The sequence below is a fragment of the Vipera ursinii genome (genome assembly GCF_947247035.1).
Source record: "Vipera ursinii genome assembly, chromosome: 7".
NCBI classification, from domain to species: domain Eukaryota; kingdom Metazoa; phylum Chordata; class Lepidosauria; order Squamata; family Viperidae; genus Vipera; species Vipera ursinii.
In genome coordinates, this window is record NC_139521.1 from 3,413,447 (window position 1) to 3,440,523 (window position 27,077).

At 47.9% G+C, this 27,077-nt stretch overlaps 1 protein-coding gene across 1 annotated transcript in view; it reads left to right on the forward strand.

The window, feature by feature from the left end:
- The window catches only part of HTT (huntingtin), a gene marked incomplete at its 3' end in the record, with an annotated part of 80,199 nt that overhangs the window by 39,300 nt on the left and 13,822 nt on the right, over positions 1 to 27,077 (forward strand). Inside the window, exons 32-49 of the mRNA XM_083368057.1 lie at positions 879 to 1,040; positions 5,557 to 5,612; positions 7,830 to 7,978; positions 9,019 to 9,155; positions 10,308 to 10,424; positions 11,478 to 11,600; positions 12,458 to 12,696; positions 13,355 to 13,497; positions 13,612 to 13,822; positions 14,719 to 14,860; positions 15,241 to 15,420; positions 17,053 to 17,229; positions 18,436 to 18,512; positions 19,072 to 19,210; positions 21,343 to 21,465; positions 23,035 to 23,245; positions 24,454 to 24,599; positions 26,434 to 26,611. Of these exons, the coding sequence (XP_083224183.1) occupies positions 879 to 1,040; positions 5,557 to 5,612; positions 7,830 to 7,978; positions 9,019 to 9,155; positions 10,308 to 10,424; positions 11,478 to 11,600; positions 12,458 to 12,696; positions 13,355 to 13,497; positions 13,612 to 13,822; positions 14,719 to 14,860; positions 15,241 to 15,420; positions 17,053 to 17,229; positions 18,436 to 18,512; positions 19,072 to 19,210; positions 21,343 to 21,465; positions 23,035 to 23,245; positions 24,454 to 24,599; positions 26,434 to 26,611 (2,710 nt within the window). The remainder of the gene's footprint in view (positions 1 to 878; positions 1,041 to 5,556; positions 5,613 to 7,829; positions 7,979 to 9,018; positions 9,156 to 10,307; positions 10,425 to 11,477; positions 11,601 to 12,457; positions 12,697 to 13,354; positions 13,498 to 13,611; positions 13,823 to 14,718; positions 14,861 to 15,240; positions 15,421 to 17,052; positions 17,230 to 18,435; positions 18,513 to 19,071; positions 19,211 to 21,342; positions 21,466 to 23,034; positions 23,246 to 24,453; positions 24,600 to 26,433; positions 26,612 to 27,077) is intronic.

A 27,077-nucleotide genomic window follows, 5' to 3' on the forward strand; every position in this document is an offset into this window, starting at 1 on the left:
TTTAACCATAGACCAGGGCTCTCCGAACTTGGCAACTTGAAGACTTGTGGACTTCAACTCCCAGCTCTGCCAGCTGGGGAATTCTGGGAGTTGAAGCTCAAAAGACTTAAAATTGCCAGGTTTGGAGCCCCCCCCTCCACCCACCTGCCTTGAGTCCTGAAATAAGTTACTGTGAATCTCACCACTCAGTGTTGTCCGTGCAACTGAGGGTAGAGTTTCTGTATCTCCTCTGGGTGTCCCCCACCTGAAAGGGTTTCCTCCGATTTTAGCAGGATCTGCCATCTGGAATCCCTTGCAGGATTCAACAACTTGCAGGAAATCTTTGCCTTCCGGACTACTTGTGTAAGAGGTTTTTTTTAAAAAAAACAAGGCTACTTTAAAGATAGAGAGTTCTTTGCACAGCTTCCCCTGAGTCCATTAGTTCAAGAGTCCCCAATCTTTCTCAGTTGGCAACCCGGTGGGAAAGGCAGGGGCAATTGCCTTTATGCGTGCACGCGCAGACGCGAATGTGACTGTGTGCGTGTGCTGCAAGCAATGCACCCAGGCAACGCTCGGGGCGATGCTAGCACCTGCGTGATGTAGCAGCATTACACCTGCGTGACGCTTGTGGCAATGCTAGTGCGAGGGGTGGCGAGCGTACGGACACTTGCCTGAGCACTGGCCAGCTATTCACGCAGCCTGGTGGCCAAAAGGCCACAGCCCGGCATTGGGCTCATCCCTGCATGAGATCTTGCCCTTCAGCTGTTCTTACGGTGTGGAGTCATTTGCGGGGGGTGGTGGTCCCGAAATGGCGCCGCAAAGATGGGAGGCCATTCTTCCACAGCTTTCTTTTCGCCCGGTGTTCCACTGAGTCACCACCCTTTTTCTTTTTCCCTTAGAATATCATTCACAACCACATCCGTCTCTTTGAACCGCTGGTCATCAAAGCGCTCAAGCAATACACCACCACCACGTCAGTACAACTGCAACGGCAAGTCTTGGACCTTCTTGCTCAACTCGTTCAACTGCGGGTCAACTACTGTCTTCTGGACTCTGACCAAGTGAGTAATATTAATAATAATAATTTATTTATTTATTTATTTATTTAGATTTATATACCGCCCTTTCCCGAAGGACTCAGGGCGGTTTACAGGGTATTTAAAAGAAAATCCATACAAAGTTAAAACAATTAAAAAAGATTAAATGAAACCCTGAGAGAAAATAAAAACCCCAGTTAAAATTAAAAATTCTGAGCCTGGGCCAGAGAGCTCGAAGAGCCAGGTCTTCAGGTCCCGGCGGAATGAACGGAGGTTGGGGGCAGTCCTAAGCTCCGCGGGCAGCTGGTTCCAAAGGGCAGGCGTGCCCACTGAGAAGGCCCTACCCCTGGGTGTTACACGCCAGCAATCTTTAACCGGCGGCAACCTGAGAAGACCCTCCCTGTGGGAGCGCACTGGCCAAAGGGAGCTTGATGCTGGCAGCAGGTGTTCCCTCAGATATCCCGGACCCAAGCCATGTAGGGCTTTATAGGTCATCACCAGCACCTTGAATCTCACCCGAAGGGCAACCGGAAGCCAAAGCAGCTCACGGTGTTACATGGGAGTATCGTGGGACCCCCATCACGAGTCGCGCAGCCACATTCTGCACCAGCTGAAGCCTCCGGGTGGTCCTCAAGGGCAGCCCCATGTAGAGAGCGTTGCAGTAGTCTAAACGGGAGGTCACGAGCGCATGAGTGACTATGCGTAGGGCATCTCGGTCCAGGTAGGGTCGCAACTGGCGCACCAGGCGAACCTGGGCAAAAGCTCCCCTGGTCACGGCTCCTATATGATCGTCAAAATTGAGCCGTGAATCCAGAAGGACGCCCAAGTTGCGAGCCCTATCAACGGGGGGTAACACCTCACCCCCCATTGTTAGAGATGGAATAGTCTGGTTGACCCGAGATGCCGGTATGCACAGCCACTCAGTCTTGGCAGGATTGAGACGAAGCCTGTTTCTCCCCATCCAGACCCGGACCGCTTCCAGGCAACGGGCCATCACTGGGTTGGTTCAGGGTGGAGAAAAAAAGTTGGGTATCATCAGCGTACTGATGATACCCCACCCCAAAACCACGAATGATCTCGCCCAGCGGCTTCATATAGATGTTGAACAGGAGGGGCGAGAGAACCGACCCCTGACGAACTCCACAAACGAGAGGCCTCGGGGCGGACCTCTTCCCTCCCGTCAACACCGACTGTGAGCGGCCCAGGAGATAGGAGAACTGCCGCAAAACAGTGCCTCCCACTCCCAACCCCCTGAGACGCCGCAGTAGGATACCATGGTCGATGGTATTGAAAGCCGCTGAGAGATCTAATAGGACTAGGACAGAGGAACAACCCCTGTCCCGAGCCCGCCAGAGATCATTCACCAGCGCGACCAATGCCATCTCCGTGCTGTGCCCAGGCCTGAAACCCGATTGGTACGGGTCCAGATAATCAGCTTCATCCAGGAAGCTGATGCGCCACCACACTCTCAACAACCTTCGCCAGAAAGCAAAGGTTGGAGACCGGATGATAGTTATTTAAAACAGCCGTGTCCAGGGCAGGCTTCTTGAGGAGGGGTCTCACCACTGCCTCCTTCAGGGAGGCGGGGAAGACAGGAGGGGCACGGGTCCAACAAACAGATGGTGGAGCTCAGCCTCCTCATCATCCTGTCCACATCATCAGGGGAAACAGGATCGAACTCAGTCCAGATAACATGTTCAAGACCGTCCGATTCCTCTACGTCAGACTCCGCCGAGTCCAACCCGGCCCGGATCTGAGCGATTTTGTCCGTCAGATGATGACTAAACTCCTCGGCCCGCCCCTGCAAGGGATCCTCCCTCACCTCCTGGTTAAGAAGGGAGCGAGTCACCCTAAACAGGGTGGCCGGGCGATTATCTGCGGACGCGATGAGGGCAGCGAAGTAATTAGCCTTCGCCGTCCTCATCGCCACAAGATAAGATCTTATAAAGATTCTTAACTGCAATCGGTCAGATTCGGATTGGGTGGATCTCCAACAGCTCTCTAGACCCCGTCTCCGACGCTTCATCTCCCGGAGCTCCACAGAAAACCATGGGGCCCAACGGGATCTGCGCCAGGTCAGGGGTCGCAAGGGTACAACACAGTCGAGTGCCTCAGCGGCCGCCCTATCCCAGGCATCAACCAAGGCATCAACTGGGCTGTGAGTGAGGGCGACGGGTATAGACCCAAGCGCCATCTGGAACCGTTCCGGGTCCATTAGGTGCCTGGGGCGGAACCACCTGGTCGGTTCCGCAGCCCAGCAGTGGGGGGTAGCATAACGGAAGACCAGCCGCAGGAGATAATGGTCGGACCATGACAGGGGAACAATGACCAGTGAACCCCCCTCCCAGATCATCCAACCACTGTCCGGACATGAACACCAGGTCGAGAGTGTGACCCCCCCCCCACATGAGTCGGGCCCTGAATTACTTGGGTCAGGCCCATGGCTGTCATGGAAGCCATGAACTCCCGAGCCAACTCAGACGACCCTCCCAGTGAAGAGCCCACCCAAGTTTCCGTAATAATAATCATAATCATAATCATAATACAGTTGGAAGGGACCTTGGAGGTCATCTAGTCCAAACCCCTGCTCAGGCAGGAACCCTATACCATTTCAGACAAATGGCTGTCCAGTCTCCTCTTAAAAACTTCCAGTGTTGGAGCATCCACCGCTTCTGGAGGCAGGTTGTTCCACCGATTAATTGTTCTCGCTGTCAGGAAATCCCTCCTTAGTTCTAGCTTTCTTCTCTCCTTGATTCGTTTCTATCCGTTGCTTCTTGTCCTGCTTTCAGGTGCTTTGGAGAACAGCTTGACTCCCTCTTCTTTGGGGCAACCCCTGAAAGATTGGAAGACTGCTATCATGTCACCCCTCGTCCTTCCCTTCATTAAACTAGACATACCTAATTCCAGCAACCGTTCCTTATATGTTTTAACCTCCAGTCCTCTAATCATCTTTGTTGCTCTTCTCTGTGTTCTGTGCTCAGCCTCTGTTGCTGCAGAACAAGGGTCATCTGCAGTCAGCCCATCATGGTCTGTTGTGGGAGAAGAACCGGCAGAACCAAAGGTCGGAGTTAAACAAGGAATCAGCCTAGAATTGCTAGGTAGCCATAAAGGAACCAAGCCCTGTCCCCCCTTTGGCCACCATTGACCTTTATCGAACTAACCAGATGCTGACCTTCAGTCGAGAAGATTCCTGCTGCACAGGCCTTTAGCAATAAATCTGCTTAAGCTGAACCTTCTCTGGGAAACTCGGACTATCACGCCTGACGTCTGTCCACTTCAACCCTTTCAGCTCCCTAGAAAACTAAAGCCAGGGGTCCCCAACCCCCCCGGTCCGTGGACCAGCAGTGGGCTGCGGCACGCCAGCAACCGGTCCACACAAACAAGCAAAGCCCCATCCGCGGGATTCAGGCAGCACACAAAACCGCACACCCTCCGGTCCGTGGAAAATCCTCTCTCCACGGAACCAGTCCCTGATGCCCAAAAGATTGGGGGACCTCTGAACTAAAGGAAAGGTGTGATCACCTTGAGGCCAGGTGCAACATGTTGAGCCTTTTCATAGTCCTAGTACAATGATGACATTTCGTTTAATGACCCTTCAAAGTTACAACGGCGCTGAAAAAAATTGACTCGCAACCATTTTTCACACTCGTGACCATTTGCAGCCTCCCCGCGGTCACAGGATCCAAATTTGGACACTTGGCGACGGACTCCTAGTCAACAACGGTCGCCGTGTCCCCGGGAGTCACGGGACCCCCTTTTGCGACCTTCTGACCAGCAGAGTCAAAACGAGGGCAAGCCAGATTCACTTAATGACTGGGTTGCTAACTTTACCAGCTGAAGTGATTCACTTAACAACGGTGGCAAGAAAAGTTGTAAAATGAGGTTAGGGGAAAACTCGCTTTAACAAGTGTCTCGCCTAGCGACATACATTTTGGGGTCAATCACGTGACCGTGGGGAAGCTGCAACAGTCTTAAGCGTGGGAAATCGGTCATAAATCACTTGTTTCTCCCCAGTGTCGTCGTAACGTTGAGCGGTCACAAAATGAAATGTTGTAAGTTGAGGACTACCTGTATTTTATATCGGTCATTGATTGTAATAAAGAATCTCTCTCTCTCTCTCTCTCTCTCTCTCTCTCTCTCTCTCTCTCTCTCTCTCTCTCCTTCCTTCTCTCTCTCTCCCTCCCTCCCTCTCCCTCCCCCCCTTCCTGTCCTTCTCTCCCCCCCCCCAATGGAAGGAAATTTATGCAAGCAGAAATACTTTTCTCTTAGCTCAAATCTAAGAGGGTTTTTGCCTCCCTCCCTGTCCAAGATCCGATGACGTGACGGACATTTGACAACTGAAGTCCTGCTCACTTCCTTTGTGCTTTGTTTTCTTTGACATAAGTGCGAGTCGCGGTTATGTCAACCCAGTAATGAGTTGTTTATTGTTTTTCGTCAGACGTCATGGTCCGTTTCGTTTTGATTTACGCGAGACGATGCAAGAACGTACTCCTCTCCGATGTTTGCAGAAATTACATCTGGATATTTCTTTTGCTTCTAGGTTTTTATTGGATTTGTTCTAAAGCAGTTTGAATACATTGAAGTCGGCCAATTCAGGTACAACGTTCCGTCTTACACAGGTTTCCTTACGTATTTATGCGAAACGGAGGCTGTACGCAAAAACGGCCGATTCGGAGCCTCGTTTTGCTGCTTCTACATCTCTACGCATAGGAGTCGATTCAAGTGATGGTCAGCGCTATCTTGGCATTAGATAAGGGTCAACGGAATTCAGGAAGGGTTGGATTAGGCCAGGCGTAGGCAACCTTGGCTCATTTATGACTCGTGGACTTCAACTCCCAGAATTCTTGAGCCAGCATGGGGGAAACTTTGGCCCTTCATGACTTGTGGACTTCAACTCCCAGAATTCCTGAGCCAGCATGGGGAAACTATGGCCCCTTCATGACTCATGGACTTCAACTCCCAGAATTCCTGAGCCAGCATGGCTCAGCTTGGAAACCTCTCCCTTTCCCCTCAGCATGGCTGGCTGAGGAATTCTGGGACTTGAAGTCCACGAGTCATAAAAGAGCCAAGGTTGCCTACCCCTGGATTAGTCCATTTGTAGCTCTGTAGAGATTCTAGGCTGATTCCTCTTTTGACTTCGCCCCCCCCTGGCTTTGTCACTCCTCCTCCTCCGTTCTATAGGTGAAGAACAATAAAGGAGACTGCAGATAGTCCTTGCCTTACCACACGTCCTTTAGCGACCGTTCAGAGTTGCAACGGCACTGGAAAAAAGTGGCTTACGGCCGTTTCTCAGCCTTGCGACCCTTGCGGCATCTTCAGGGTCACGTGATCCGAATTCGGCTGCTTGGCAACTGACCCCTATTTATGACGGTCACGGTGTCCCGGAGTCATGCGATCCCCTTCTGACTAAGCAAAAGTCAATGAGGGAAGCCAGATTCACTTAACGACCGGGTTACTCACTTAACAGCTGCCACGTTTCCCTTAACAACTGTGGTGAGAAAGGTCACAAAATGGGGCAGAGCTCACTTGACAAATGCCTTCGTGACATAAATTTTGGCCTCCACTGTCGTAAGTCGAGGACTATCTGTACTCCAAAATAACTCCAGGTGTTGTTCTTGTAGGCCCGATAGGAGAGAAGACCCAGGGTGGGAGGCGGCCACAGAGAAACAGGGAGGGGGAGAGGATGGGGACTTCGATGGATGCTTGTGTGAAGCACAGATCCTTCCCTTCCAGCACTGCCCTGTACGAACAATAGCAATAGCCCTTAAGACTTATATACCGCTTCACAGTGCTTGACAGCCCTCTCTAAGCGGTTTACAGAGTCAGCCTCTTCCCCCACCCAACAATCTGGGTCCTCGTTTTATTGACCTCAGAAGGATGGAAGGCTGAGCGAGCCGGTCAGGATCAAATTGCTGGCAGTGGGCAGAGTTTGCCTGCAGTACTGCATTCTGATAGGTAGGTGGGTAGGTGGATGGATGGATGGATGGATGGATGGATGGATGGATGGATGGATGGATAGATAGATAGATAGATAGATAAGAGAAATGATAGATAGATAGATAGATAGATAGATAGATAGATAGATGATAGATAGATAGATAGATAGATAGATAGATAGATAGATAGATAGAGATAAAGAGAAATGGTAGGTAGGTAGGTAGATAGGAGATAAAGAGATGGATGAACATGGATGATGATGATAGAAATAGAAGAGATAGAGAGATGATAAAGACATGGATGAAGATAGATAGATGTAGATAGAGAGACAGAAAGAAAGAAATAGAAGAGATAAAGATAGAAATGGTAGATAGATGGATAGATAAGAGATAAAGAGATAGATGGATGAAGATGGATGATGATAGAAATAGAAGAAAAGACAGTGATGATAGATAAAGACATAGATGGATGAAGATAGATGATAGGAAATAAAGATGGACGGATGGAGAGACAGAGAAACAGCGAGAGACAGAAATAATGACAGAGAGATGAGACATAGATAGTTAGCAATAACAGGCTTATATACCTCTTCACAGTGATTGACAGCCCTCTCTGGGCAGTTTATAGCGTCAGCCTCTTACCCCCCCCCCATCAATCTGGGTCCTCGTTTTACCGACTTGGGAAGGATGGAAGGCGGATTCAACCTCAAGCCAGTCAGGATCGAACTCCTGGCGGTGGGCAGAGTCAGCCTGCAATGCCACACTCTAACCACGGGGCCCCTAGGACTCTTTCAACGTTCCCTCCTCCCCTCCCATTGCTGCCGAGGAAGTCCAAGGTTTCTTTTTTCTTCTTACTTTTCTTTTTCCCCCACCCCAGGGAATCGGAAGCCATTATTCCCAGCGTCTTTTTCTTCCTGGTGCTGTTGTCTTACGAGCGCTACCACTCCAAGCAGATCATTGGAATTCCTAAAATTATTCAGCTGTGCGACGGGATCATGGCCAGCGGGAGGAAAGCCGTGACACACGGTAAGCAGGGACATCGGAAGTCGTGGAACGGAAGTCGTTGCTGAACATGGCAGGCACTTAAAATATAAAATGAAGTAAAATAAAGTAAAATAATAAATAAAATAAAAATCATAAAATAAGATAGATAATAAATAAAATAATAAAATGTATTTTATTATTTTATTTTGTTTGCTATTTATTTTACATTATTTTATATTTTATTATTTTATTTTAAATAAAACAAGAAAAAAAAATAAATGAAATAAAAGAAAATATAAGATAAAGTAAAAATAAAATAAAATAAAATACAAAATATAAATAAAATATCAAAATTCATTTTATTTTTTATTTTATATTTATTTTATTTTTTATTTTTAAAATAAAATAATTAAAAAACAACAAAAAAATTATAAAATATAATATAAAATAGGAAAAATAAATAAAATAAAATAATAAATGAAATAAAAATAATAAATGAAATAATAAATGAAATAAAATATAAAATAAAATAAAATATAAAATAATCAAATAAAATATAAAATAAAATAATCCAATCCGGTTTGGTCTAGTGGTTAAGGGGCCGGATTAGAAACCAGGAGGCTGTGAGTTCTAGTCCTGCCTTAGCCCCGAGGGTCCTGCTTTGAGCTAAGGCCTCTTCCAGCCTCTCTGGGAGGGGGGGGAGCTTTTCTCTTGGGAAGAGGTCCTGGGTGAAATCCCGGCTTCTGGAACCTTCTTGAGCCACCATTCAACGATGGCCTAGGCCAGGGGTCGGCAACCTCAGCTCTTTTAGGACTCATGGACTTCAACTCCCAGAATTCCTGAGTCAGCATAGCTGACTCAGGAATTCTGAGAGTTGAAGTCCATGAGTCAGAGATGAGGTTGCCTACCCCTGGCCTAGGTGGTAAGAAATCCCCTCTTTGTTTACCCAAAGTAAATTCCTCCGGCTTCAGGATAACCCGTGGGAATGAAATAAGAACCAAGTTTCGGGCCCAGAAAATCTTTGGATTGTGGGGAGGGATAGTGCGCAACTTCGATCCTAACCACCCTCTGTTTCTCTTCAGCAATCCCGGCTCTGCAGCCCATCGTCCACGACCTCTTCATCTTGAGAGGAGCTAATAAAGCCGATGCCGGCAAAGAGCTAGAAACCCAGAAGGAGGTCGTGGTCTCAATGTTGCTGAGGCTGATCCAGTATCATCAGGTAAAACCCCGCTGACTCACCTGCGTCTCTTTGAGTCTGTGTGTCCTCACCACTCCACATGGCTGGTTTTGTTGAAAAAGACGCTGAGCCTTGCCTGTCTCGAGCGATTGGACCGGAGGCTTCCCAAAGCGTCTCCATCGCTGGGCACTAAACCGTTCCCTTGGCTGCAGAGATCCTGAACCACCTTCACGTAAACCTTGGGCAATGCCCAGGATTGAGTAAGCCTGAACTTAAAAACTGGAGATCTTGGGAGGTGCCCACCGTTGCTTTGCACTCCTTAGAGCAGAGCTTAGCCGGAAATCTTTTCATATAAATGGAGAAGCCACAACGGCGCTTTTTTCGAAAGGCAGCTGGATTTTCTGACAGTTTCTCCTCCCCCCTTGAAGACGTTTCGCTTCTCATCCAGGAAGCTTCTTCGGGTCTAACTGAATGGCGGAGAATGGAAGGGTTTTTATTCCTTGCAGTCATGTGCTCATGAGCGCTCCCCCTGAGGTTCATTGAGGCCACTTGGATCGGTGCCCTGGGGGGGTCACCTTGCTTTCTTCGCCATTCGGTCAGAACTGAAGAAGCTTCTTGCGTGGGAAGCGAAAGGTTTTCAAGGGGGGGGGAAACGGCGAAGTTCAGATACCTTTTGAGAAAGTGGTTTTGTGGCAACCATGACCTGGATGACTGAGAATCTCCACAGACGTAAAAACTGACAGAAAATCCAACAACGTAGGACCATTTTTCACACTTAGGACCTCCCCAGGATCATGTGATCCAAACTCAGAGGCTTGGCAACTGCTTCATATTTACGACCGTTGCTGCATCCTGGTGGGGGGGGGTCACGTGATCCCCTTTTGCGACTTTCCAACAAGCTAAGTTGAATGGGGAAGCCAGATCCACTTTAACAACCGGGTCGCTAACTTAACGACTGCAGCGATTTACTTAAGACCTGCGGCAAAAAAGGTCGTTAAAATGGGCCGAGACTCACTTAACCGACGTCTCACTTGGCCACAGAAATTTTGGGCTCCGTTGTGGTTGTAAGTCGAGGACGTGCCTGTATTGGGGAGGGGGAAAGAGGAGAATTAAGATGCAAGGTGGACGCTGGGAAAATTCCTTGGCTTAGGTGGTGAAACCAGCGTGTTCTGCGTGCTTCCTCTTTGCCGGCAGGTGCTGGAGATGTTTATCCTCGTGCTGCAGCAGTGTCACCGAGAGAACGAGGAGAAGTGGAAGAGGCTGTCGCGACAGGTGGCGGACATCATCCTGCCAATGCTGGCCAAACAGCAGGTGAGGATTTACCTTTGGTGGCAAATGGCCACTGAGGAAGACATTTAGTAAGCTATTCTGTTCTACGTTCCGTTATTCTGTTCTGTTCTGTTCTCTTTCTGTTCTGCTCTATTCTATTCTATTCTATATTATATATTCTATCCGTTCCATTCCATTCCATTCTATTCTGCATTCTATTCTATTTTATTCTATTCTATTCTAGTTTATATTCTATCCTATCCTATCCTATCCTATTCCAATTATTCTATTCTATTCTATTCTATATTCTATTCTGTTGTGTTCTGTTATATATTCTATTCTGTTTATTATATTATATTATATTATATTATTGTATTGTATTGTATTGTATTGTATTGTATTGTATTGTATTATATTATATTAATTATATTATATTATATTATATTATATTATATTATATTATATTATTATATTATATTATATTATTATATTATATTATATTATATTATATTATATTATATTATATTATATTATATTATATTATATTATATTATATTATATTATATTATATTATATTCCATTCCATTCCATTCCAATATCTATTCTGTTCTATTCTGTTCTATTCATTCTATTCTATTCTATTCTATATTCTATCCTATATTCTATTCTATTCTATTCTATTCTATTCTATTCTATTCTATTCTATTCTATTCTATTCTATTATTTTCTATCTATTCTATTCTGCATTCTATTCTGCATTCTATTCTATTCTATTCTATTCTTTTATGTTATATATTCTATTCTATTCTTATATATTCTGTTCTGTTATATTATATATTCTATTCCGTTATATATTCTATTCTATTCTATTCTATTCTATTCTATTCTATTCTGTTACATTATATATTCTATTCTATTCTGTTATATATTCTATTCTGTTCTGTTCTATTCTAATACATTCTCTTCTCTGTTCTGTTCTGTTCTATTCTATTCCATTCTTTCTGTTTGGAGCAAAACTCCTTCTCCGCTCTGCCCCCGATGAACCCGGTTGGTTCCGTGGTGTATTTTGTTCGTTTCCTTTTTTTCCCCCCCTAGATGCAGATCGATTCCCACGAGGCTCTGGGGATCTTGAACACTCTGTTTGAGATCCTGGCCCCCTCCTCCCTGCGCCCGGTGGACATGCTCTTGCGAAGCATGTTCGTGACGCCCAGCACGATGGTAAGGAGTGGGGGGCGCCCAGCCATGGAGCCGCTCAGCGGGCGGGAAGGAGCGCGTCGCTGCCCTGTCCCGGCTCAGGACGTGCCCAGCTGCCCTCTTTCCTTTCCCGACTGTCGGGTGGAGGAGCTTTGCAAGTCCCCTTTGGGCCAGTCCCTCTCTTTGCAAGGGGGTCGTGGCGAGGGGGGCAAAAAAAATATAGCAGGAAGGGGACACACACACACACACACCCCTTTGTGACACCTGCAGCTCCTGCAGAAAAGGAGGGAGTAAATCCAGTCGGTCAGTAGCTGGTCATGTCCTTGGCTGCAGGTGTTTCTCTGCTCTGCCCTGGAAACGCCTCTCTCAGGCAGCGGGGGAAAACGGCTGTGCATTTGTTTTGTCACTCATCCAAGCGCACGCCGTTACCGATGAAACTGCATTTTTTGGGGGGGAAATGAACAAGTGGGAAGAGGAGGGGGGAGGAAAGGAGAGAGGAAGGGAAGGGGAGAGGAAGGAGAAGGGGAGAGGAAGGAGAAGGGAAGGAAAGGGCAGAGAAGAGGGAGGGGAGAAGAAGGAAAAGGGAGAGGAAGGGAAGGAGGGGAGGGGAAGGGAGGAAAAGGGAAGGGGAGAGGAAGGAGAAGGAAGGGAGAGGAAGAGAAGGGAAGGAGAAGGGATGAAAAAGGAAGGGGAGAGGGAGGGAAGGGGAGAGGAAGAGAAGAAGGAGAAGGGAAGGAAAAGAGGGAGGGGAGAGGAGAGGAAGGGAAGGGAAGGGGAGAAGGAGGGAAGGGGGAGGGAGGGAGGGAGGAAAGGAAGGAAGGAAGGAGTAATTTAAATAATTCATACTTTGTATGTGTCTCCCCCTCTCTCCCGTTTAATAGGCTTCAGTGAGCACCGTCCAGTTATGGGTATCCGGCATTCTGGCCATTCTGCGGGTCTTGATTTCCCAGTCAACGGAAGACATCGTCCTTTCTCGCATTCAAGAGCTCTCCTTTTCCCCCTATCTCATCTCCTGCCAAGCGATTGACTGCCTGCGAAATAGGGAAAATAAAGCTCCTGCAACTCAGGAGATCCCCGCCGGGGAGCAAGATCGCTTTCTGCCCGAAGAGACGTTTTCCAGGTATAAATTGTTCATGAGCTGCTGCTATTTTTTTGGTTTTTTTAAAAAATCATTAAAAAAGGTCCCCTCCAGCTCTATTCGGATGGATGGATGGATGGATGGATGGATGATGGATTGAGTGATTGGTTGAAATGGCACAGGGTCTCCTGCTTGAGCAGAAGGTTGGACTAGAAGACCTCCAAGGTCCCTTCCGGCTCTATTCGGATTGATTGTAAGATGTACACACCACACGGCTGGCTGTGCATTATAGGTCTTCCTTTTCTCCTCTTTGCACAGTCGTCGTTTACTTTTTCTGTGCTCAGCGCCCGGCCTCTACCCCTTTCTCTCTCTCTCCCTCTCCTCTCTCTCTCCCTCCCTTCCTCCCTCTCCTTTTCTCTCTCCCTCTCCCTTTCTCCCTCCCTCTCTCCCTTCCTCTCTCTCTCCCTCCCTCCCTCCCTCCCTCTCCTTTTCTCTCTCCCTCTCCCTCCCTCTCTCTCTCCCTCCCTCCCTCTCCCTCCCTCCCTCTTTCTCCCTCTCCTTTTCTCTCTCCCTCTCCTTTTCTCTCCCTCTCTCTCCCTCCCTCTCTTTCTCCCTTCCTCTCCCTCTCCTCTCTCTCCCTCTCCCTCTCTCTCTCCCTCCCTCCCTCTCCCTCTCTCTCTCCCCCTCTCTCTCTCTCCAGGTTCCTAATGCAGCTGGTGGGGATTCTCCTGGAAGACATCACGAGCAAACAATTGCATGTGGAGATGAGTGAACAGCAACATATCTTCTACTGCCAGGAACTGGGCACCCTTCTCATCTGCTTAATTCATACCTTCAAATCAGGTGCTCCTCGTCCCTTTCTCGCCCTCTTCACGGTACCCTGTCTTTTATCGGTTAGAACTTATTTATCATAATGTTGCTGTTCTTTTTTTTTTAATCATCGTTTCGGTGTTGCAGGAATGTTCCGAAGAATCACAGCTGCAGCTACCAAGCTTTTTACAGGGAACGGACCGCACGGCCTTCATTTCTACACCCTGGAGAGGTTAAATGACCTCGTCGAGTCCATGATAGCCACCCACCCATCGCTGGTCCTTCTCTGGTGTCAGATCTTGCTGCTTGTGAATTACACCAACTCCTCCTGGTGGTCCAAAGTTCATCAGACCCCCAAGTAAGGCTGTTTTCCAGGTCTTCCGGCCTTTTTCTGGGTCCAGCCTGGAGGTTTCTTCGCGGTTTTCAAGCGCCGCCCCTTGCTTTTCAAATCTTAACCTTCCCCCAGTGTAAACGTTCAAGCCCTGTGGATTTCAAAAACTCTTTCCCTGCTGAAGGTTTCTCCCGATTCCGATTTTAGCAGCTTACGTGAGACGTCTTTTGTTTTCCTGCTCCCATGTCACAGTTCCCCTTCCTGTCCATTCCTGGAAGAGTTGGGGAACTCACCTTCTCTTCAGGGCATCTAGCATCTACCAGGCCTGGAGCAGAGGTCACCAACCTTTCTCGATTGGCGGACCGGAGGGAAGGGAGGGGGAAGCATTTTACAAGTGCACATGTGTGTGTATGCACGGGGCCGCGGGCATGCACATGATGCAAATGGGGTGGGGCTAGCGCTTGCGTGATACTACTGCCCCGTTCTTGCGCAGCACAGCGCCGTCCGTTTTTGCGCCCCGCGGCACGGCAGCATCCTGTTTTTCCGCAGCGCAGCGGTGTCCCGTTCTTGTGGCACAGCGGCGTCCTGTTTTTCCACCGCGAGGCACAGCAGCGCCCTGTTTTCACACCCGCGGCCATGGCGCTACCGCAAGTGAGAGTGTGGCTCCCGCTCTACCGGGCCGTGGCCCAGAGATTGAGGAGCCCAGGCCTAGAGGAACTAAGATCTGAGCTTCTCTGGTGGTCGGTCACCGAACTGAAGCCAGCCAATCATCCTTCGGGTTCCGTTCCTGGCTGCTGGACCCGCTTCTTATTAGCCAGCAGCCTTGATCCCGGCAGATTTTCTTCTCCCTTTCTTCCTTATTTCCCTCTGGCTATTTGACTCCTGGATTTGGCCGTGAAAAACTTTTCCTTCTCTTTTTCCAGAAGGCAGAGCCTATCGAGTGCTAAATTGCTCAGCCCTCAACCCTGTGGGGGTCCCCGCGCAGAAGACGGGGGCGCCAAACTTAGCATCTGTAACCGAGAGATCGTGCGGCGAGGATCCCTCATCCTGTTTTGTGACTACGTGGTAAGCTCCGAGGATGGCAAATGAGGGCCCTCTTTCTGTTTTCTTCAGAACATATTTTTCTCCCCCCCCCCACACACACACACTTTTTCTTTTTTGTGCAAACGATTATCCAAACTGCCGTGGCTGATTTCACACTCTCGGGTTTCCAGCCCTCTCATAAGGACTTTCTAGATAGCAGCCAGCATTTTGAATTGCAACTGGTGAAACTTTGGCAGTTCTAGCACTGGGTTGTGGTGGTGCAGTCGTTAGAATGAAGTAGTGCAGGCTGCTTCTGTCGGCTGCCAGCTACCTGCAGTTTGGCAGTTCGATCCTGATCAGCTCAAGGTCGTTCCTGTCGTTCCTTCCGCTCCGTGTGAATCGATCCCATTTCTTTTCAACAGTGCCAAAACCTGCACGACTCCGAGCACTTAACCTGGTTGACCGTTAACCACGTCCAGGAACTGATCAGTTTGTCTCACGAACCCCCTGTCCAGGATTTTATCAGCGCCATTCACAGAAACTCGGCCGCCAGTGGGCTTTTCATCCAGGCCATTCAGTCACGATGTGAGAACTTCACCTCTGTAAGTTCTTTGCACTCTCCAGATTTATCTCCTCCGGTGGTGAACTCCTGCGCAAAACGCAACCTCCTGTTTCTGCAGTTAAAAACAAAACAAAAAGCAAGATATTCAGGTTTGAAAGGCAGCAACGGGCTTCAACTGTTGAGGCTCCCAAAGCAGGAGATAACTTCTAGCAATCGTTCGGCCACTGCAAACGAGTCAGGCTGTCCTGGCTAAGGCGCCTGGCTAGAAATTGGGAGACGTGAGTTCTAATTCTGCCCGAGGCATGAAGCTGCTCACCTCGGGCCGGTCCTTCTCTCTCAGCCCTAAGACGAAGGCAAGAGAAAGCCACCTCTGGATTCTGGCCAAAAAAAATGCTGCAGGAGCCTTTGTAAAGAGTCGCTGGGCATGCACATTGACTCAGAACTACACAAAAACTCAGGAATGTTTAAACGCCCTGCGGCTTTTCCTCTGCCTAGATTCTCCCGATCTTTATTCTTAGCGGTAAGCATGTCCTGTGGCCAGAATTAATTACCATAAATAGAACCGTACGGAGCAGATGTCCCCCAAACTTTTGGGCACCAGGGACCGGTTCTGTGGAAAGAGGTTTTTCCATGGACCGGAGAGTGCGTGGTTTTGTGTGCTGCCTGCATCCCGCGGATGGGGCTTTGTTGGTGTGGACCGGTTGCTGGCATGCCGCGGCCCAGTACTGGTCCACAGACTGGGGGTTGGGGATCCCTGTTATACAGTACTATAAAACCTTATTATCGGTCCAAATGAGCCTGGTGCTGTTGTAGAACCTCTGCTGCCCTTGGTTCCTTTGCTGATGGTGGGAGAAGAGCTTGGATAGCTACAGGCAATCCTCGATTTAACGACAATCTGTTTACTGACCGTTCAAAGTGGCAACGGCACTTTAAAAAAGTGACCCATGAATATTTTCCACATGACAATTTACAGCATCTTGATGGCCAAAATTTGGATGCTTGGCAACTGACTTGTCAGAGCATGCAGTCTTATTGTGCTGAGATAACCCAGGAGTTAACACAGTAAACAGTGGTCTATATTAAATGGTGGTTTATCTTACACTATCTACAATATCATACAGCAAGAACGATATACATACACGTGTTAATACAGAAGGCTCCAACACACAGCAGTTATAGCAGGAAACAGAAGAGAGAGCACACATCTGCGGGGCCTTCTCTTTTATACAAGGCTCTTAAAGAGCCACAGACCCTGCTGGCTCTTAAAGGGACATAGACCCTGCTGAGTCATTCCCATCATTACATCATACATCTCACATTACATCAGCTGGTTAGCTTTTAAATCATTACCTTGACATGACTCATATTGATGAGGGTAGCAGTTTCCCCGGGGTCACGTGATCTCCTGTTGCGACTTTCTGACCAGCAAAGTCGACGGGGGAAGCCAGATTCACCTAACAACCATGTTACTAACTTTTAACAACCGCAGTGATTCGCTTAGTGACTGTGGCAAGAAAGGTGGTAAAATGGGGACAAAAGTCACTTAACAACTGGCTGGCTTCACAACAGAAATGTTTTCCGTAAGTCGAGACTGCCCGTATTAGCACTGATGCTTTTGCTCTGATTAGTCTGGAAAAAGAAAGACTCTAAAAGACGTTTTCTCCCTGTTTAGCCGACAGCGGTAAAGAAGACTCTGCAGTGTTTGGAGGGCATCCATCTGAGCCAGTCGGGGGCTGTGCTGGTCTTGTACGTGGACAAGCTTCTCTCCACTCCCTTCCGTGTGCTGGCCCACATGGTGGATACCCTGGCCTGCCGTCGTGTGGAAATGCTTTTAGCGGCGTCTGTGCAGGTACCCCGTGGCGTCATCTGGGCATGCGCTAGGCTGGCCACAGGGAAGGCTGAGGTTTAGTCACACACACACACACACACACACACACCCCTGATGGGGCTTTGGGTCTCCTCTTATCTCTCAACCTAGCTCACCTCATGTGGCTGTCTATGGAGATTCTCCATCCTCCAGGTCAGGGTTGTCCCAAAGGTGCTTTTTCAGGAGGCAACTGGACTTTCTTGACTGGATGGTGGGGAAATGGGAGGATTTATGCTCCTTGCAGACAGCTGGTCATTTGCGTTCTTAGAGAGTCGTTGAGGCCACTTGGAGGTTTATCTGTGCCCTCCGTGGTGCTTTTTCAGCTGGGCTTTCTTGCTTTTCTTTGAAGACATTTCGCTTCTCATCCCAGGAGCTTCTTCAGCTCTGAATGGATGTTGGGGAAATGGAAGGATTTATACTCCTTGCAGACCGCTGGTCATTTGCATTCTCTTAGAGAGTCGTTGAGGCCACGTGGAGGTTTATCTGTGCCCTCCGTGGTGCTTTTTCAGCTGGGCTTTCTTGCTTTTCTTTGAAGACATTTCGCTTCTCATCCCAGGAGCTTCTTCAGCTCTGAATGGATGTTGGGGAAATGGAAGGATTTATACTCCTTGCAGATCGCTGGTCATTTGCATTCTCTTAGAGAGTCGTTGAGGCCACGTGGAGGTTTATCTGTGCCCTCAGTGGTGCTTTTTCAGCTGGGCTCTCTTGCTTTTCTTTGAAGACATTTCACTCTGTCCCTCCTTTTGCAACCTTTCTTTAATGATCCTGTTCCACCATTTCTTTGATATTAGTGTAAGTCTTATCCCGCGGTGAGTTGTCCCACGGCGAGCTGGTTGTGGCGAGATGACCCTGGCGAATTGTCATAGACCCCTTCCTGGCTGTCTTCAGGGAGATCCTGAGCTGCCCTTATTTGGGGTATCTGAGTTGAGTGGTGAGGGTTGATTCCTTGTCTTGCCTAGTTCTTTCTAGTTGTACGGTTCCATAAATTAATCCATATTAAACCTATGTGCGACATTTTAACCTTGACTAAGATCAGAAACCGGTTGAGTTGTTTGCATTCTGATTTTTAGAGTTAAATTTATTTTAAGGCCGGTGTTAGCAACTTCAACATTCCATTCTCGAGACTGCCGCGAGTACATTGCATTTCCTGTTTTGTTTTTTTGTTTTGTTTTGTTTTTTTTAATACAGAACAGCACGGCTCAGTTGCCAGTTGAGGAGCTGGACCGAATACAGGAATATCTTCAGAATACTGGACTAGCCCACCGGTGAGACATAGTGGATTTTGCAGCATGCAAAGTGGCCAAATAGTTTTAAAGCTTTTTCTCTCTCCGAAAATGAATCCCGTTTAATCCTCCTCGATAAGGGTAAGGAGTCTCTGCGGATTTTACTCCTCTAGTCAGTGCCGACTTTAGGGGACGCTGCTCATCTCCATCTCAAGCCCTTTTGATCCGGTGCTCTCCAAAGACATTTCCAGGGTCATGTGGCCAGCCTGACGTCATGGAGCGCTGTTACCTTCCCACCAAAGTGGTACCTATTTATCTACTCGCACTTGCCTGCTTTCAAACTGCTAGTTTGGCAGGAGCTGGAGCAAGGAACGGGGGCTCACCCTGTCTACAGCGCTCGGGTCTTGAACCCAGGTGACGGCTTTCAAGCCGAGAAGCCCAATATCCCTCACTAAGAAAAACACAACTCCAGAAGTCCTTTCTCAACTCTTCATGATTCTAGGCAAGCCAGTGTTTTGTTCCTCCAGTTGTCCTGCCCTCTTCGGACTTTCTCAAAGTATCTTATCTGGTGGATTTCTGGTTTTTTTTGTTTTTTGTTTAGACATCAAAGACTCTACTCACTGTTGGACCGGTTTCGACTAACTGTGGCTCCGGAAACCATTAGCCCTTCACCTTTGGTTACGGCACATCCCCTGGATGGGGAGAACCATCCCGCTCTAGAAACTTTAATTCCAGACAAAGTAAGGCCGAGTTGTTGCTAATCCGCTGCCTTTGTAAATTGTATTTGCAACAGCTGTGAAATGTAACGCAGGAGTGATGTTGAGGCAGCCGGTTCCAGATGTTGTACCCCAGTTAGATCCAGCCTGTCTCCTGATAGGCCTCCTCCTGACCAACTGGTTCACCCTCTTTAGGCCTGGCTCTGTATCCATGCCAAAATATATAGTCAGCTGAGTCTGGTTCTCTGCCTGCCACGGCCTTGCCTTAACACTAAGGTGGGCCCAAGCAGCAAAGGACTGTCCAGCTGTTACACACGTTGTATAATGGGTGGTAAGACCAACTTGGAACGCTGCATCCAGCTTTGGTCACCACGATGTAAAAAAAGATGTTGAGACTCTAGAAAGAGTGCAGAGAAGAGCAGCAAAGATGATCAGGGGACTGGAGGCTAAAACATATAAGGAACGGTTGTTGGAATTGGGACTGTCTAGTTTAATGAAGAGAAGGACCAGGGGGGACACGATAGCAGTGTTCCAGTATCTCAGGGGCTGCCCCAAAGAAGGGGGGGCAACTTATTCTCCAAAGCGCCTGAAGGTGGGACAAGAACCACTGGATGGACACGAATCAAGGGGCGGCAAGCTAGAAGTAAGGAGAAATTTCCTGACAGTGAGGACTACTTGCCTCCAGAAGCTGTGGATGCTCCAACACTGGAAGTTTTTAAAAAGAGACTGGACAACCGTTTGCTTAAAATGGTATAAGGTCTCCTGCCTGAGCAGGGGGTTGGACTAGAAGATCTCTGAGGTCCCCTCCAACTCTTTTATTCTATATTCCATCCTATCCTATATTGTATTCTCTTATCCTATGCTATGCTGTACTGTACTGTACTATACTATACTATACTATACAGCACTGCACTGCACTACACTACACTACACTACACTACACTGTACTGTACTATACTGTACTATACTGTACTGTACTATAGTATGCTATACTATCCTGTATTGTATTGTATTGTATTGTATTGTATTGTATTGTATTGTATTGTATTGTATTGTATTGTATTCTTCTATTCCATGGTCAGAGTGACAGCCCCGCATTTAAGTAAATTTGGTCTCTGGCCCTGGTCCACTCTAGCCCTCAAAATTGTATCTTAAGAGTTAAGATATAATAAATTTAATAAATAACTAAATGAATCATGTTTCCCCAAAAATAAGACAGTTTTATTTTTTTTTCCCCTCCAAAAGAGGCAGCAGTTGTTATTTTTGGGTAGGGCTTACCTCACCTCCGGCACCGACAGCCCCACCCAGCCGGTCCACTTCTTCTGGGGCCGAGGTTCTGCAGCTGCATTTGGGCCTGCATTTTGCAGTCAGGCCTTTCCAGAAGGCGTAAGTAACCGAGTACTGAACTATGGATTCAAACCATAGCTTGGTGCTCGGCTGCTGAGGTCTTGCAGCACCGAACTATGGATTGAATCCATAGCTCGGTTCTTGGCTGCACAAGGCCTTCCTGGCTGCGGAAGAGGCCTCAGAAGAAAAAGTGGGCCAACAAGGAGAGGCCTGGCTGCAAGGTAAGCAGGTGCAGGGCAGGTGGGGCAGCTACACACACACACATACACACACACACACACGCCCTAGCTTGATTTTTAGGTGTGTGCCTCGCCCCAAAACAAGGGCTTATTTTTCAGATAGGGCTTACATTAGGCCCACCCTCAAAAAAATCAAGCTAGGGCTTATTGTTGGTGTAGGCCAGGGGTCAGCAACCTGAAACAGTGAAAGAGCCACTCGGAACCGGTTCCCTCACAAAAGGAAAAACTGGGAGCCGCAAAAAATGTGTGCACATGCGCGTACATGCGCATGCGCAGAAAAGGGTTTGACTGAAGAGTGGAGCCAAGGCAAGATATGCACCTACCCTGCATATTTGAATTGATTGGTTGAAATTTTTTAGTCCCACTTTTTTTTTTTCTTTTTTTTTTGGACTGCACATGGCAGAGGACTGGGAGCCGCAGGAGACGTCTGAAAGAGCCGCATGCGGCTCCGGAGCCATGGGTTGCAGACCTGTGGTGTAGGCCTTACTTTCGGGGAAACACGCTAGTTGATTTGTGGCAAGTCATGTCCATGCAAATACGTGTTACTGATCTCCTTCATTTCCCTTCAAGGATTGGTACTGTTCACTTGTGAGGTCCCAGTGCTACACAAAATCAGCTTTCGCTCTGCCAGAAGGTGCCGAATTGATGAATCGGCTTCCTGAGCAAGAACTGGTTCCCTTTATGATGCACCAGGTAATGAAGACGTTTCACTTCTCATCCGAGAGGCTTCTTCAGCTCTGACTGGATGGTGGGGAAATGGAAGGATTTATGCTCCTTGCAGACCGCTGGTCATTTGCATTCTTCTTAGAGAGTCGTTGAGGCCACTTGGAGGTTTATCTGTGTCCTCAGTGGTGCTTTTTCAACTAGACTTACTTGCTTTTCTTTGAAGACGTTTCTCTTCTCATCCCAGAAGCTTCTTCAGCTCTGACTGGATGGTGGGGAACGGGAGGATTTATGCTCCTTGCAGACAGCCGGTCATTTGCATCCTTTTAGAGAAGCGTTGAGACCACTTGGAGGTTTCTCTGCGTCCTCAGGGTCACCTGAGTGGTGCAAATGGGTGTGCAGCCTTCTTGGCTGCTGGATGTTTTCTGCCCTGTGTCCCTTCATCCCTTTGCTCTTGAAGACAGTGTGAGTTCTAGTCTCTTTTAAGGCCTACAGCTAGCTGGGTGACCTTGGGCCAGTCCCTTTCTCTCAGCCCTAGAAAGTAGGCAGTGACAAGCCCCTTCTGAAAAGGCTGAAGACAGGCACAGGCTGTTGGGGATGAGCCCGTGTCGTCTGCCTCTCAAACTGCAGCGCAAATGGTTCCTGCGGTGTTGTCAGGACCCACCCCCATCCACATCTTAGGAAATAAGAACTCTTGGAGCCAGGGTTGTCCAAAAGGAAAACGTTTACTAGGATGAGATCGGTTGTGGCAATACAAGACGGGATCTAACAGAGTTACATTTCAATCCTATATAACGCATTCCCATTTCAGCCCCCTCCCTTCATCCATTTGGTCAGGCTCCCATCATCCACTTAGGTGGCAGGCCCTTCCGTGGGAAAGGGAACTCACTTTATTGTTATTGCTTCTTCCTTTTCAGCTGCAAATGGAGATGCAATCCAGATCTCTCTCTCCCCCTGTCCCCCCCCCAGATCAAAAGTTTCCCTGGTCTTTGAAGACAGCCTATTGCAATCTGAGTAACCATCCTCTCCACACACACCCCGCTTGGAGAGATGGCAGAATCCCCAGAATAAGCACAATATTCTACCCATACCCATGAAATGTGATATAAATGGATTCTGACAGGTGTGCAGCGTTGTCTGGAAATCCGTTCATACTCCCGCACCCTTCAAAGGAGGGTTCCTCCCAAAGGGCACAGCTTAAAAAAATAAAAAGCACCTTTGGGAACAACCACAAGCTGGATGGCTGAGAATCTCCACAGATGTTGCTATTCTTCCTGCGTTGTGTAGTAATGTCACAAACGCGGGTAGCCATAGCGCGAGCTAAGGGAACGTGTGAATGTGGCCCGGCCGTTGCCCGGGTTTTCCTTTTCACCAGATCTTCTGTGTAATTTTTACTACTTCGATTTAAATTCCTACGTCCTTCATTCAGTAGGTTTTTCACGCCCGCCCGCATCTTTCTAAAACGTGACGATATCCTCCCAGCTAGCCGCGTTTTTACCTGCGGGGAGTCAAAGGTCGGTCTGGACCCGATGGCTCTTTTCAATTCCGTCGCTCGGTCAGCAGTTTCGGAAAACTGCTTCTTTCCTGCTACTTTCCCAGGATTTCAACGTCGGCCTCCTGGCGCCATGTTTGAGCCTGGCTGGGCAAGAGCTCTCCCGGGGGCTGAGGAGCCATTTCGAAGCCGCCCGCCTGGTCACGCTCCACCAGGTGACGGAAGTGGTGCGCAAGCTGCCCCCCAACCACCAGGTCTTCCAGCCGATGCGGCCGACGGGATCGTCCCCGTACTGGAACAAACTCGGCAATATTTACGGTGAGGCGGCACAAAGGGTTGGGCTGGCTTTTCTCGGCACATTTCTCTCTGGCACCGGCAGGCAAGGGGCAGCCGAGCCATCCGGCAAGACCTCCCCATTAATAACAATAGCAATAGTAAAGTTGGAAGGGACCTTGGAGGTCATCTAGTCCAACCCCCTGCTCAGGCAGGAGACCCTGTACTATTTCAGACAAATGGCTGTCCAGTCTCGTCTTAAAAACTTTCAGAGTTGGAGCATTCACCGCTTCTAGAGGCAGGTGGCTCCACCGGTTAATCGTTCTAACTGTCAGGAAGTTTCTCCTTAGTTCCAGGTTGCTTCCCTCCTTGATGAGTTTCCGTCTGTTGCTTCTTCTCCTGCCTTCAGGCGCTTTGGAGAAGAGCTTGACTGCCACTTCTTTGGGGCAGCCCCTGAGATATTGGAACGCTGCCATCCTGTCACCCCTGGTCCTTCTCTTCATTAAACTAGACATACCCAATTCCAGCAACCGTTCCTTGGGTTGGCCCAAGCAGCAAAGGACTGTCCAGCTGTTACACACATTGTATAATAGGTGGTAAGACCAACCTGGAATGCTGCTTCCAGCTTTGGTCACCACGATGTAAAAAAAAGATGTTGAGACTTTAGAAAGAGTGCAGAGAAGAGCAACAAAGATGATTAGGGGACTGGAGGCTAAAACATAAAAGGAACGGTTGCTGGAATTGGGTATGTCTAGTTTAACGAAGAGAAGGACCAGGGGGGACATGATAGCAGTCTTCCAGTATCTCAGGGGCTGCCCCAAAGAAGAGGGAGTCAAGCTATTCTCCAAAGCCCCTGAAGGCAGGACAAGAAGCAGTGGATGGAAACTAACCAAAGAGAGAAGCAACCTAGAACTAAGGAGAAACTTCCTGACAGTGAGAACAATTAACCAGTGGAACAACCTGCCTGCAGAAGTGGTGAATGCTCCAACACTGGAAGTTTTTAAGAAGAGACTGGACAGCCGTTTGTCTGAAACGGTACAGGGTTTCCAGCCTGAGCAGAGGGTTGGACTAGATGACCTCCAAGGTCCCTTCCAACTCTGTTATTCTATTCTATTCTATTCTATTCTATTCTATTCTATTCTATTCTATTCTATTCTATTCTATTCTATTCTATTCTATTCTATTCTTTGAAAGAGGAGACCAAATCACAGTCCGAATTGTATCATGACAGTGTGTTTTTTTTTTCCCTACAGGAGACCCAGAATTTTTTCAGTTCTCAATGGTCCTTGCACAGGCTTTAAGTCAGTATCTCGTGTTGCTTTTCAAACTGCCAGCTTCTCTTCGCATTCCCCCCGAGAAGGAAAGTGACATTGTGAAGTTTGTGGTGATGCTGCTAGAGGTAAGGCAATCAGGATATCGGGGGGGGGGGGGAATACGTAAGTGAGATCATTTTACGATGCCGCCTTCTAAAAAGTGAAGAATCTTGCAGTCTTACCGATTATGATTGTGCCACAATTCTGCTGTGGATGGCGTTATCTGGGAAATAATTTGAAATACTGGATTGAGTTGGCCTTCTTATGATTAACTCTGTCTGCGGCTCTTTGTACTTCTGGATAACCTCCCATAAAGGAAGTGGCAGTTTCATTCTAGACAAGAAGGACTAACCCTGATTTGTTACTGGGTTTTGAGTGTGAATTCTGCCTATCCTAACGTCTAGTATAGACGTTACGAGTGAGTTTTTTTTTGAGTGTGTGAATTCTGCCTATCCTTTCATGTCTCTCTCTCCATTAAATTTCAGAGGTTGCGATTTCGCAGGTTTGAATTAGCAGAATTGCAAACATAAACACTCTGCAGTTTTTTTTAAAAAAAAACCTGAAACTATATCGTAATTCACAGAACAGGTCAGGCGTAGAGTTGATGCCTCTGGCGCTAACTGCTAAATTAATGCATAATTTTTAAGGGGCGAATTTCGAATGCTGGGAATGGGCGGGTGACCTGGGAGAACGAACGAAGAGAGAAGGAAAAAAAACAGGAAGAACTGACGTGGCTGACTGCTTCTTGCGGTCGATCAATTGCCAACTACTGCTCCACTTCCTGGCTGTTGCTGCCAATGGTTTATTTGATTTATAAGGCACCTAATGGCGAGCAACTCAAGCTGGTTTTTCTTTTTTAGATATATATAAAAAAACAGCTTATACAAATTATATGGTTTGAAATTACCAATCTGGTTGGAAATATCAGCCCGTTAAAGCTTTTCCTGGCGTTGGTGCCTTTAAATTATTTAAATAAACTTAAAATAATAATAATAATAATAATAATAATAATAATAATAATAATAATAATAATAATAATAATAATAATAATAATAATAAACAATAATAATAAAATTAGTGCCTTGGTAAGAGCACACTTGGAATATTGCATCCTGTTTTGGTCATCACAGTATAAACAAGATGTTGAGACTCTAGAACAGGGGTGTCAAACTGCAGGCCCGCGGGCCGGATGCGTCATGTGGAAGACGTGCCCACCCCATTACCGGCAATGGCAAAACTGTCCTGATACATTGTGCGACGTCACGAGTTTGACAAGTCTTCTCTAGAAAGAGGGCAGAGAAGAGCAACAAAGATGATCAGGGGACTGGAGGCTAAAACATGTAAGGAATGGTTGCTGGAATTGGGTCTGTCAAGTTTAATGAAGAGAAGGACGAGGGGGGACATGATAGCAGTGTTCCAGTATCTCAGGGCTTGCCCCAAAGAAGAGGGAGTCAAGCTATTCTCCAAAGCACCTGAAAGCAGAACAAGAAGCAATGGATGGAAACTGATCAAGGAGAGAAGCAACCTAGAACTAAGGAGAAACTTCCTGACAGTTAGAACAATTAATCAGTGGAACAACCTGCCTCCAGAGGTGGTGAATGCTCCAACACTGGAGGTTTTTAAGAAGAGACTGGACAGCCGTTTGTCTGAAATGGTCTGAGTAGGAGGGGTTGGACTAGAACAGGGGTAGGCAACCTTGACCCTTTTATGACTCGTGGACTTCAACTCCCAGAATTCCTGAGCCAGCCACGCTGAGGGGAAAGGGAGAGGTTTCCATGCTTAGCCATGCTGGCTCAGGAATTCTGGGAGTCGACGTCCATGAGTCATAAAAGAGGCAAGGTTGCCTACCTCTGGCCTAGAAGACTTCCAGTGTCCCTTCCAGCTCTTGTTATTTTGCCAATTTCTTTTTTGTCCTAACAGATCCTGTCTTGGCACTTAACCTGCAAGCGGGTCCCCCTAAGTGTTGATCTCCAGGCCGTGCTGGATTGCTGTTGCCTGGCCTTGCAGCAGACTGAGCTGTGGAACCTCTGCGCATCGGCAGAGTACACCAGCCACTCCTCCTCGCTAATCCACTGCACCCGATTCATCCTGGAAGCAGGTGAGCCCCAGTTCCTCTCCCTTCCATAAAGTTTTTGTTTTCCCTTAGTGCTTTTTTATAAGTTTCCACTTCAGGGCAGTTGCACCCAGTAAATCGATTCCCTTGGACAGAAATCGTCTCTGGTTTGTCCGAATTCGGAACTGTTCTTCTTTCGTTCCATCACCCGTCAGTAGCCGAGAATGAAAGGCTACTGCCAGGTGTTACTTATTTTATTTTCTTTAATGCCTTCAAGCCGCTCTTGATTCCAAGGGAGCCAGTTCCTGCAGGCTTGGGGAGAAATATTTCCACGGGGGGGGGCTTGCCCCAGCCCCGCACGGTTCTTTCCTAGGGCTGAGGAAGAAGGGATTTCTCCAAATTCACCAGCTGCTTTTGGGCCCAGAGAGCAGGTCTAAGAAGCACGTCTTCCGGTCCATTGCCTTTAACCACTACACCGGACTGCTGTCTCGTGTCAAAGTGAGCGAATGCA